The sequence below is a fragment of the Penicillium arizonense genome, assembly GCF_001773325.1.
Source record: "Penicillium arizonense strain CBS 141311 chromosome Unknown PENARI_contig014, whole genome shotgun sequence".
In the NCBI taxonomy this organism is placed as follows: Eukaryota; Fungi; Ascomycota; class Eurotiomycetes; order Eurotiales; family Aspergillaceae; genus Penicillium; species Penicillium arizonense.
This window is the reverse complement of record NW_019173291.1, coordinates 710,545-723,408: the sequence shown is the minus strand read 5'-3', so window position 1 is coordinate 723,408 and position 12,864 is coordinate 710,545. Positions and strand designations below refer to the sequence as shown.

General features: G+C 52.8%; 3 protein-coding genes across 3 annotated transcripts; 1 reads left to right on the top strand and 2 right to left on the bottom strand.

Annotated features, from left to right (window-relative positions):
* Window positions 1-355: 355 nt before the first annotated feature.
* On the bottom strand, window positions 356-8,717 carry PENARI_c014G05049 (formin sepA; the record flags this gene model as incomplete). Its single annotated transcript, XM_022633492.1, has 5 exons — window positions 356-374; window positions 434-1,959; window positions 2,011-2,099; window positions 3,289-7,487; window positions 7,537-8,717. 5 exons carry the CDS (start codon window positions 8,715-8,717, stop codon window positions 356-358), a joined length of 7,014 nt encoding a protein of 2,337 aa, XP_022486492.1.
* Window positions 8,718-9,259: 542 nt separating this feature from the next.
* On the top strand, window positions 9,260-9,873 carry PENARI_c014G00436 (uncharacterized protein; the record flags this gene model as incomplete). The annotated part of the gene is made up of 2 exons (XM_022633400.1): window positions 9,260-9,286; window positions 9,463-9,873. The coding sequence occupies 2 exons, from the start codon at window positions 9,260-9,262 to the stop codon at window positions 9,871-9,873; spliced, it is 438 nt and encodes a 145-aa protein (XP_022486672.1).
* A 489-nt stretch (window positions 9,874-10,362) lies between these two features.
* On the bottom strand, window positions 10,363-11,640 carry fdh (formate dehydrogenase (NAD+) FDH1; the record flags this gene model as incomplete). Its single annotated transcript, XM_022633551.1, has 2 exons — window positions 10,363-11,424; window positions 11,476-11,640. 2 exons carry the CDS (start codon window positions 11,638-11,640, stop codon window positions 10,363-10,365), a joined length of 1,227 nt encoding a protein of 408 aa, XP_022486580.1.
* Between the last annotated feature and the right edge of the window lie 1,224 nt (window positions 11,641-12,864).

The window sequence follows — 12,864 nt, the reverse complement described above, 5'->3', positions numbered from 1 at the left end:
AAACACTGCCTATATCAACAACCCCAGCATTGAATTGCCTCAAGACAGTTTAGGACTTCGAACCTCTATCTCAATTCTTTTGCCTGATCTCGCTCATCGCGAATGTCGCCTACAATGGGTCGAGGAGGATACAACACCCCGGCAAACCACCCAAACCCAGGGTCTGTGTCTCCCAGTCAAAATTAGGCCTGGGATAGCTCGTCATGTCAGAGCATGCATGACGGGCAGCGAAATTATCTGCATCTCAATTGCAGCCAGCAGCCAGTCGATATCATGACTCTAATCGAGCAAGACCGACTCGGACAGTGTTGCAAATCAACATGATCACATCGGAAGCATACTCCAATCGGACCATTCACTTGCCGACACAGAATCTGCGATACCGTCAGCTCATCATCCAGACTAGAGGACCATTGTCTCCATTTGGACTTACTTCTCAAAGACAACTCCCAACACATCCTCGACATCTCCACTTTCGCCTTTGCCTGTGATCTTGGCCAACATATCCGCCGCAAAGCGCAGGTGCTCCGCAGCAGTGACGATATCGATTTCAGACTCGTGGTAAATAGAGGGTATCTGACTCTTGCGTGAGCCGGGGGATTTGGCGGAAGAAGCTTGGGACATGAAGTCGTCCAGATGGTCGAGGCAGATTTGTAGATTAGAGCTTTGGCGATGAGTGACGCCTAGGGAATCCTCCCAATACGAAAGATCATATTGACTACTTCCATCTCCATCCATGCCGAGAGGCGAGGCAATTTGTTCGAATGTCGAGATTAGACCGCGTAGGAAGGCTTGTAGATTGCCGGGGTCTGTGGTGACAGTAGAAGATCCACGCTGTGCCTCTTCACATGAAATGGCAAATACACGATCTGCTGGTACTGCTGGGAAGATCTCGTGGATCGTATTAGATAACGACTGTGGTACACCACCGTTCAGATCAGGGTGTAGTTTGTCACACTTGTTAATCGCCACAAGAAGACACTTGCCCGCATCCACGCAGTCATTAACCGCATCGAGAACCTCTGGCTCAACGAAGAGACGAACCCCATCAGCGGTTTCTTCCAGCGAAACCACCACAATAACCACATCAGACTCCAGAGCTCTCTCCCTAGCTCTGCGAATACCCTCCTTCTCAACAGCACCAATAACAACCTCACCAGACCCATCCCCACTCTCGGCACGAATCCCTGCCATATCACCAAGCTTACAATACCACCCACCAAGATCAACCCCAACATCAACGATATCCCTAGTGGTCCCCTGCTCAGTACTAACAATAGCAGCCTCCTTCCCAACAACGCGGTTCAACAACGAACTCTTCCCGGCATTCGGCGCCCCCAAAAGCGCAACCTTAATCCCATTCCTGAGCAGCTCACCACGCGACGCATTCCGAATATGAAACCCAATCTGCACACTCAACGCACCCACCTGTGTCGCAACAGAAGAAACCAGCTCTTCAGTCGACTCGTCGAAATGCTGATCTTCAGAGAAATCAATCAGCGCCTCTAACTCGCCGCGCGCATACAGCAATTGCTGCCGCCATGCCTCATACCGCTTTAGGAGGGCATCGCTGGATCCGCGCACGGCTAGTCGGCGCTGTTGCTCTGTATCTGCGGAGAGGGTATCGCCTAGTGCTTCGATCTGGGGGAGACCCAGGCGGTCGTTCATGAATGCGCGACGGGTGAACTCGCCTGGTTCGGCGTAGCGGACTTCATGGTTTGGTGTGTTTGTGTTGGAGATTGCCGATAGGACTGCTTTGACGATTGCGGGGCCGCCGTGGATGTGGAATTCCAGGACATCTTCGCCTGTTACTGTTTTGGGGTTTGGGAAGTAGAGGACTAAGGCGCCAGCGTCGAGGACTGTGTTTTGGGATGGGGGTTTGGTTGGGTCGTAGAGGGTGCGAAGGGCTGCAAGGCGGGGTTTTGGGAGGGCTGTGTTTGGACAGAGGGCTTTGTATATCTAAAAGGATTGTTAGAATATGTGATGTGGAGGGGTTGCGGGATTGCATACTGGTACACTGGCTGGGCCGGAGACGCGTACTACCGCAATGGCTGCTCTACCGGGTGCGGTGGAGAGGGCGTAGATTGTGGAGTCCGCATCTAGCATGAATCGAGTGGGCAAGGTCGATGAGAACGCTCGCACTTGTCCGCCAGTTCGCCGCAAGACTGGCGTTTCTGGGGGAAATGCATGACGTCGGATATGGGCCTTATTCAATATCGCTGGCCATGGTCGACTCGTTGCTTGGCCGAAGGGGGCGGCCCAACGCAATAGTCGATGAGATGCTCGCATGCAGAGACTGGACCAAAGGTGACTGGTAAATGACGAGATAGCTAGGTTGTTGGATTCCTGGTCAAAAATATCGACACCTCAGGCGTACAATCACCGGGTCGGGTGATTGATTCTCCGAAGTATAAGTTAAAAGGTACTAACAGAGAAAACATGCAAGAGTAAATACAGTAGGAACGTGGTGGGCAATCAATGCCGGGCAGTTTTATCATCAATTAATTCTTGTCACAATTTGCTTTATTCCCAAAGATATCATGATATGGATTGCATCTACCTGCGATACATCTAGACAAGAAGCGCAATGTAAGTACATCTAACGCAATTCTATGGTCAGGGATACATGGTAAGCAGAGGGGCCTTTCAAAATAAACAGCACGGAAATTATAGAAGTCAAAGGCGTAAAAGAGAATGCAGGAATCAAGATGCAGCGTGAACAGAGAGCTCAAAATGCAATTGTATGGTATACCCTCAAATCATGGCAGCATTTCCATAGCAGGCAGCATGTTGAAAAGGTAAAAAAAGAGATTATGTACAAAGGGAGATGGGACGAGAACCGCACGAAGAACAAACAATGTCAAGTGGGTATGTGAAGATGATGACGACGACGATGATGACGATGAAAAGGAAGACAAAGATTGCACATGAATGGATACTAGTAAGATAGAGCGGGAGCATGGTAAAGAGAGCAGAGGAAAATTAAAGAAAAGAAAAGAAGAAACAAGGAAATGGTATCATGACACCATGCTCGGCTCATCAAATCAAGGTCGAGGAGAGGGCGGGATTCAAGGAGGGTATTGGTATTGGTAAGGGTATTATACAATCGAGGGCAGATGTGTATTGTAGAGTAGTTGGGGTGTAGTAGTGATGATATGAAGATGAGACACAGGAAACAAAAAGATTCCGAGGCGACATCAGGGTGAATCTATCAAACAATCAAACATTAGATTAGAGTCGACTGGCAGACTCAGTCCGACAAATCGATTGGTTTGTGGGGGGAGGAACCCTCCGAGGGGTTTTCTTGTGATAATGTGTCGTCCTGCTCTGAGACGACAATTGAAGGCGGGGGTTGAGAGTCGGGTGGGCTTGCGGGTGGATCATCTGTGACGACGGATTCCGTCTGCGTTGGCGAAGCAGGCTCTTGCACTGTGGGAAGGCCGCCATCTGCACTATCTTTGCTTCCGCTCGTTGCAGGATTGCGGCGTCTCATGCGGCGATTGCGACGTTCTTCGTCGGCGCTCTCTCTCCTCCTTCTTTGGCGCTCGCCGCCTGCATCGGAATTACTCCGTAGACCGAGAAGCATGCTAGCAGCACGATCAGCAACATCCTCCCCTTCAGAAATCTGAGCTTCTTGTTTGCCGTCTTCCTCTTCGGGGATTGGAGGGCTGAGGTGACCATTCGCATCAACACGGCCTTCGCCGTCAGCCGGCTTCTCGGCCCCGTCTTCTTCTTCAGCGTCGTTTATATCAGACGGCGGTTTCTGGCCAGAGGCCACACGGACCTGATGGCGCTCCTTGAGACGAGCACGGCGGCGACGGTCTCGTTGATCCTTTGCTTGGGGTGCTGCGGCACGTAGCTTCTCAAGCAATGAGTCCATGGCGCCACTTGTAGCGGGTGAATTGGCTGTTTCCACAGGCGGACCACTGTTGGCAAGATTGACGTTGATGCGCTTGCGAGCGAGAGATGCTTCTGTGCGTTTCCTTGATTCTTCCAAGGAGGTATTCTTCTCTCGGGATTTCTTCCACTCGACCAAGAACGCGCTCAACTTGGCAAAGAAGTCACGTCTAGCATTCTCATCCGCATTGTCTTCACCGTAGAAGACCATAATATCATCATACGTCTTGACCATCTCATCAAGGTAGAGTTGCAGCTGCTCAGCCTTGCGTCGAGCATCCTTCATAGACCGCTGAACAACCTGACTGACGCGATCCTCGGGATGGAATCTCTTCGGGTCACTCAGGTTACCAGCATCCAGACTGGCCTGCACGTTCTTAATATTGCTGATGTACTTCATAGCATCAGTACGAAGCTGATCAACATTGATCTTCTGCAGACCAATGACACCACTGATCTCGTCAAGGAACCCTTCCCACTCAGGGTACTGATTCCGAACGATACGCTCAACCAGATCAGCAAAGGTAGTCTCGTTCTTGTCGTCCTTGACCATGCCCAGTCGAGCAAGGGAACTCAGCTTGAAACCCTGAGCCTGTTTATTGGCGTCGTTCATGAAGTTACCAATATCCAGGATCAAACCGAGAACGTTCATCAAAGACACGGAATCACGCAATGACTCGCTGACTCGTGCGACCTCCTGCAATTTGCTGGAGAGATGTTCGTACTCCGGTTCATAGGAGCGCGTCAGAGCGAGCGCTCTGTTTCTCGCTTTCCAGTAGTGATTCAGCTCGAACGCAGTGTAGAGATAGATTTGATCCTCGCGGGTGATCTCACTGGGATCCTGTTCACGGTCAGAGCTGGCTGCGCCAGGTCCGGTCCAGTCCATGCTATATGGTGCCATGAGCTTAGCGACGTTCTCGGGTATATTGCACATCTCATCTCGCTGCAAGAAGTCCATGACGACCATGTTGTCGAGGATGTCCTTGTCACAGTGGATGATCATGCGGGTTACCTCTTCGGCGGGATATTGGGAGAATTTAGCCAAAGCAATCTGGAAGTTCTTGGATAGATCGTTCGAGATGATCTGTTTCTTGTCTTTGCGCTGCTTTGCGGCGGTGCTAGCTCCGAAGATCTTGGTCTCCTTCGCCATGAACAGCCGTTCGACTTCGTCCAATACACCCTTCTTGGCGAGCTCGGTGTACTTCTCTTCCTTCTGTTCGGCGGTGGGTGCGTGGGCAGCCCAGACAGTCACTTGCGGAGTATCAACCTTGTCCCAATGCAGAGCCTTGAGCTTCTTCTTAGGCCGGATAGAAGGCATGAGCGTTGTACCTGGCGAAACATCTCCAACCATGTATGCTGGTCGCCAGCCAGAGCCCAAGGGAGCGTTGGGCGGTGGAGGCGGGGGAGGCATGAGACCCTTGGCCCCAGGAATCGGTGGAGGGGGAGGAGCCATCCCACCACCACCTGGAGGAGGCGGCGGGGGAGGTAGTGCCCCAACCTTTCCACCGGGGGGTGGGGGTGGTGGTGGAAGTCCAGGAACACCCTTAGCACCACCCGGAGGAGGCGGAGGGGGCAGTCCAATCTTTCCACCAGGCGGCGGGGGAGGAGGCAGTCCAGCTGCTCCACCCGGAGGCGGAGGTGGAGGAGGGACCATCTGGCCACCTGGAGGGGGAGGAGGAACAGCCATGCCCCCAGGGGGAGGAGGTGGTGGAGGGACCATTTTGCCCCCAGGAGGCGGAGGAGGGGGCAGAGCCGCCACAGGAGCCTTCTCAGATAGCTGCTGCCCTTCAGCGGCATCAGGTGCAGTCGGGGTAGCATCAGCATCTTCAGCATCGAACTTAGAAACCTTGGACGCAAGCTCGCCTAGCAAACCAGTAGCTTGGGCGGGGTTCAGACGGTGACGGTATAGATTATCAAGACGAGCCCTATCAATCGGCTGGCCATTGTTGTCCAAGATTTCCTCTCCATCTTCAAGAGCACCCATCTCAGGGACATGGCTGCGCTTGCGATAGACAGAACCCAGAGAACCAGGGTCCAGGTTGCGCCGGGTAGTTTCAGCGAATTCATCGCTGTCCTCACCCTCGCCATCCATCTTCTCACGCAGTTCACGTAAGCGATCCGATGGTCCATGCTGGCCCCAGACCTTGCCCTCCAGCTTGAATTGAGTCTTGGTCCGCTCGAGCTGACGCTCCAGACGTTCCATGAGTCGTTCCCGATCCATGATACCGGGCATCTGGGAAGGATCAGCCTCCACTTCGGGGTTGGCGGCCTTGCGAGCATTGGACGCGGCGATATCCTGAGCATCTCGAAGCATGAGGTATAATTCTCTAGTTTCCAGCTCATTGCGCTGCAATTCCTGCGCACGCAACCGTTGTACTTCTGCAACCTCCGCCTTGAACGATTCATTCTGCCGCTGTTGCAGCTCGATAATGCCAGCCTGCTCTTCAATCTGCTTCTGTAGCTTCTTGACCAAGCCCTCTGCACCAAGCTCAACCTGGGCTCTCATCTCATCGCGCTCGGCGATAGCAGCCTCGGCAATCTGCCGGGCCTCGAGAGACTCATCATACACCCGTCTCGCCTCGGCATCGGTATGCAGTCGGTCTAACAGGCTCTGCACGGTGAAGGTCAACCCTTGTCGTAGGTCAAGGTCAGGAAGCCTTCGGTCCATAGCAACGTAGCTCAGCATGGCGTCTACCAGCTGGAACATACGCAACCCTTCCTCGCCGGAGTTCTCCCGGATCAGAAGCATATGCTGCATAGCCGACAGGAAGTAGTCGTGAGACCGACTGCCATTAATCTTGGACGAAATAGCATCAACAATTTGCATGGGATCGCTCATATCCTTGACTTCGCCCTCGATGCTATCCTTAACGCTGCTGTTCTCGCGCTGGAGGAGATCCTCATAATCGATGGCTTCGTTCTCGTGGAACCGTTCGATCTGCTTGTCGATGACCTCGTATTGGAATCCCTCCATCTTCGTCAACAGACGCTTGATTCCACATGATGTGAACTGGGCGCGGATATGGCATCGTAGCTGCAGATCGGTTTCGGCCCCATCGACCAACATGTTGATCAGGATCATGGTTGAGACGGCGTATTCCATGAGTAGGTTCTCCATGCCGATACCACCGCTGCGGTACTCTTCACTGGCACCGACCAGACTGCCCATCTTTCCACGGCCATCGATGGTGACCTCGACGATACGCATCCAGGCGTCAAAGCGGCCAGTTTCATTGTGGTCGTGTTTGACCTTGTCCATGGATTGTAGGACCTTTTGGTGGCCTTGGCCATCGCCCCAGTGACAGAGGAAGGTAAGGACTTCACTGACAAGTTTCCTAGTATTCAGACGGGGGGATGATAGCGAGCTGACAAGGGCAACCAAGACATTTTGGTGTTCTAGAGCATCGTCTGCACCATATTTGTTGTTCATCAGACCTTTCAAACATTTGGCAATATCATATTCGCGGTCAAGATCCTTGTCTCCGGTTGGTGGCGCTGGCACAGGACCAGATGCTTTCCTGCGGTTGATCTTCAAGAGGACATTGGTCAGGGCAACTTGACCCTGAGCTTCAACAAAGGCTTTCACCCAGCTATATAGTTGTTAGTGGTGTGCGATCTCTAGAAAGAAACAGCACTTACCTGATGGGTTGTGTCCGCAAGCTGACGCTCAAACTGGCAAGCTGCTTGGAGGTAATAGTATCATCCATAACCTTCTTCACATACCACTCCGGACTACCCTCCTCATCAGCACGCTCAAGCAAACCAGACAGACCATCATGGCCATGAGTTTGTCGGGCATTCTGCCGTCTCTTCTGCTCGCCTTGTAGCTCGGTAAGGCGATCTTGGTGTACCAGCGTCCATTTCTTTGAAGCGGGGTATGACAACATCTGCCGTTTCGCCTGCTCAGGGAGATTCTGCCAACCTCTCTTCTGCATCAACTCCAGAAATAGCTGATCCACAATCCGGTCGTCTCTCGGTCGAGTGAGATAGTTATCCTGTGGCCGGGGTACAGCGGCCGGTATTGGTTGCGAAATCTGGTGGGTCGAGGGCGCATTTGACAAGCGGCCAGAGCTGGAACTTGGAGGGAATCCAATATTGCGATCACTTGAATGCGAGGGTGTGAGGGTGCGGGAAGAACCGTCCGACGCGAAGTAGTTCGATCCCCGCGCATTGGACGAAACGGAGGAATAAAGGCTTGTTTGATCGAGGGAGGTGCGGGAGTTGGAGGATGAATCGATCGAGGAGGAGTTATGGCTGGGACCCATGTTCGCTGCTGAACTACCTGGCCGTCCCCATTGTTGATATCTGGCGCCCCGGTCGCCCGACTGGCTACTTGACATGGTCGTGTTTGAAGCATGCGGGGGAGGACGCGGGCCAGAGGGATGTGAGGGTGAACCATTTGGCGCAGAAGTCGAGGTCCAGGTAGGATATTGGTGGAAATCCGCCCCAGCTTTACCCAAGTGGTTGGGCGAGGGTTCATGACGCGAGGAATCCGGGCGGGACATGCTGTCGATTGGGATGGGTGTGCGAGTGTCGGAGGGGAGGCTTTCGAAGGGGATGGACGTAATAACACCGGCCGTGGGAGCGAGGCTACTTGGGTCTAAGTCATGGGTCATGTCGACTGATTGGATTGAAGACCGCTTCGAATAGCGGGATGAGCGTGAGCCAGCGGCACTCCCAGGGGGAGCCAGGTTGTCGTAAGAACCCCCGTAAGTATCATATCGATCCTCCGCAGGTTTCTCTTTGTACAACTTCCTTCCGAAAAACGATTTTCCAGCCGATGTTTGCCTCGATTTGTCGGCATGTGAGCTGGATGGCATATTGGCGGGCGTCACTGAGAGGGGCACAGCATAAGGGCTCCCTCGACACTCTCAGAGGTAAAGGGATTAATAAATCTCGCGATCCAAAGCGCTAGCTATGGGGATCTATAAGGGCGTGGTGACATTCAAATCGGAAACGGTCTGTTTGTGTCCCTGGGATGAGTTAGTATACTTGTTGCTACGGAGGTCCCGAGGGGTCAAGGGAGTGGTCAAGGGAGTCAAGACACATACACACATACCCCACGAAGAAGAGAAACGGAAATTAAAGAAGATTTTCTGCAGTCAAGTCCCTCTCTAAGCCCGAGCGTCAATCATCTATTGATTAGGGGGCTCGTCCGGAGAAACACTAGGTCCGGTCACGTGTCGCGACAATGAGACCCGATCTCCAATATCAAAGGTATTTGCGCGATCTGCATGCGCCTGAGCCCGCCCCGGACTCCGATTCCCTACCCCGTGTTCCGCTTTACAACCATACACAACCATACACAACCCCGGCGCATCACCCATCGTCCCGCCCTGAAGACCAAGCAAGTCCGCCCAATATGGGATCATCAGGCGTCTTCGCAAAGGTACGCCCTCAACCCCTATCCAAACCAGTGACCGACTCCCCTATACCTCTATCAGATCCCCCAGAAACAACACATCAAACCCCCAGACCCAGATCACCCACTCACCCACCCATCTAAACAACCAACCAACAACCCACCCAAACAAACAAACAAGACTAACACCCAACCCCAACCAGACGATCCTCATCCCAGCCCTAATAGCCCTAACAATCTACATCCTGGCCACATGCTTAATCCTCCCAATCTTCCGCCGCTACCACCAACGCTACTCCCAGTACCTCCCATTACACAATATATCAGCCCACACCCTCTCCCTCCGCGACCGCATAGCCGACGCCATAATGCGCTTTTTCCTACCTTCTACCTGGCGGCGCGGCGCGCACATGGCTGAGCATGATACTATCAGTATCGACGACGATGAGGGGGAGATTCTTGTTGGGATGGATATGGATGCCGCTAGGCGGGAGGCGTTGGAACGGAGGCGTGGGTCTGTTGCTGAGGCTGAGGGGAGGTTGAGTCGGGATTTGGAGGAGGGGTTTATGGATGATAGTGATGAGGAGGATCACCATGGTAGTGAGAGGCGTTGAGGGTGGAATGGAAGTGGAGAGAGGTATTTTTAGCATTGATATCCTGGGAAACCGTGCATTTGTCTCTTTGGGGTTTCTGGGGTATATTCATGGGCGTTTTGCGAGAGGTTTATTTTATTTTTTATATTGCATTGAGCTTGGCGTTTTACATATGGATTTGCTCTGTTTATAGAGTTCTTTTATCATCGAGACTACCTGAAGTTTTGTAAAAAGGTGATAGACTATTGAAGTATATCCTATCCAGCAATAACCTCGGAATGCTTAAAAATGGCCGACCCCACTAGAGGCTGGGCTGAGATCGACGTCTCCACTAGGATCATCATGCACGTTTCAAATGCAAATCTAAAACAGGTAAAAGAGAAAATTCACTTAAAATATTATTTCATTGGTATCGTGAATGATGCTACCTTTTCAGCATCGCCCGTTAGGGCCTATGAACATTCATAAAGAAAAGCATAAACATGAACCCGGAGACTCTTAGGTGCACTTTTACTTGCGCTGACCGTAGGCCTTGGTGGCGTACTGACCCTTGTGGACGATCAGGTCCTCAGGGCGGTAGTCCTCACGGCCGGAGAAGTAGCTGTCCAGGATGGCCTTGGTGCCGTTGGCGTAGCGGACCTGCGCATCGATGGAGGTACCGGACATGTGGGGAACCATGCCGTTGCCACCACCCCAGGGGTGCTCGGCGTAGCGGAGAGGGTGGTCCTTGGGGGCGGGCTGGGGGAACCAGACATCACCACCGTATCCGCGGAGGTGGCCGGACTTGAGGGCCTCGGCGACATCCTCCTTGACGACGATGGCACCACGGGCGGTGTTGACGAGCCAAGCACCGGGCTTCATCTTGGAGATGAGGTCCTTGTTGAAGAGACCGCGAGTCTTCTCGTGCAGGGGGCAGTTGATGGTGACCACATCACACTGGGCGAGCATCTCCTCGAGGCTGTCGACGCGACGGCAGCCAATCTCCTTCTCGGCCTCGGCGGAGAGGGGCTGGTAGTCATAGTAGAGGAGCTCCTTGCAGTCGAAGGGCTTGAGACGGCGGAGGACACGCTCACCGATACGGCCGACAGCGACGGTACCGACGACCTTGCCCTCGAGGTCGTACTCGTTCTTGGCGACGGCGGCGACATTCCAGTCACCGTTCTTGATCTGCTCGTGGGCAGGGACGAAGTTGCGGACCAGGAGGAGGATGGTCATGACGACGTGCTCCGCGACGGAGACGACGTTGGAGCCGGTGACCTCGGCAACAGTGATACCGCCGTTGGTAGTGTTGGCGGCGTTCAGGTCAACGTGGTCGGAACCGATACCGGCAGTGACAGCAAGCTTGAGCTTCTTGGCCTTGGCCAGACGCTCAGCAGTCAGGTAACCGGGGTGGAAGGGGGTGGTGATGATGACCTCAGCGTCGACGAGCTCCTTGTCGAAGGTGGAGTTCTCGCCCTCCTTGTCGGAGGTGGTGACCAGGGTGTGGCCAGCATCCTCGAGCCACTTGCGGATCCCGAGCTCGTTCTCGGTGGTACCAAGCAGAGCAGGCTGCTGCTTGGAGTGTTCACCACCCTATGTCATGTTAGCGAATTATCGTCAAATTGCAAAACTGGAATCACTTACGTCGTAAAGAACCAAAAGAACCTTGCCCTGTAGATTGGCGGTAGCAGTTAGCGTTCGTGCTCCGGAGATAGAACCCAATGGTGACGCCCGAGCGAACGGGGTGGCCTTGAGGCCCGAGAGGAAGGGCCGTCGCAATTGACGGGAAAAGGAACGAATAAATACCATTGTGAATATGTGAAGATGAAATTAAAAAAGATGGAATCTAGATAGATAGAAGGTCAGCGTCTGGACTTATATGTGTAATTAATGTAGTCAATGAAGTCAACCACCCCGAAACGGCGTTGGAGAAACAGTTGATAGCGGGGAGAGTGGGGCACGCGGGGAGTATATATAAAATATATATATCCAAGACAGAGTAATGAGGGCTTTGGTCTTACCTGAGATGAATGAAGATGATGAAGAGGATGGAAAAGTCAAATTGAAACAGCAAACAGAGCACAATATATAGACCACACCCCGGGAGCCACCCTGCCTCCAACTGCGGGACTGGAGCGGCAACTGAGGTTTCCACTTCCGTGTCTCCGCATGAGGGACACTTCACTACACGAGGGGTTCCCTCCGGGCTGATCCTCCGAACCTTGATACGTTGGGGTCCACGTACATGTCCATGCACTGTGTAGCTCACATCTGTTGCTGTTAGCTAATTGGTACCCTACTTGATACTAAGTCGTACACTATAACTATAAGTTAATCTACTGAAGCTTATGTTTGTCACATATACATATCATTTTAGAGGAACTGAGCTACTATAACTCCAATATCAAAATACCAAAAACGATAGCTTCTAATAGAGATATATGAATGATTCTCTTAGTTGTCTAGACTTCTCTCTGTCCACCTCAGTGATTACCTCAGCTCAACGTACAAAAGTTCCCCCGCAGCGGGGTGCTGACATAATGAGGGGTCATCTGTGAGCTTACCTTATCGGGATGGGTTACAGGTATATCCGTAGGGCCGGCCTGGGAATATCTCCAAGTCTGCTAGCTCAATTCCACCGGTCCCGTGGTCCCCTGGTCCCCAAGGTAGAGGACCATGGCCTGGCTCATCCTATCTCACGGGAGACAGGCCGAGATACACCCGCGCTTCTGCCGAGACTCGGCCCCTATCTCCAACTATACACTGCCTCCTCTGAGGAGGTTTGGAGAAGTGTCCGCACGGGTCCACTGTGTCTACAACTTGATTTAGGCCGGAACGCATGACCAGATCAAGAATGGAGAGGGGGTTGTGGATTGTTTTAATCCACCACCACCCGCGGGCTTCCTTGCCCGTCGTGTTTATCTTGCGCCGTCAATTACCTTGCATGATATGGGTTGACTTGCATGTTTGACAATTGCAATTGCGCCCAGTCAAGGTTCTGGGGTGAATTGAACGGCTGCAGCTTTTACGTTA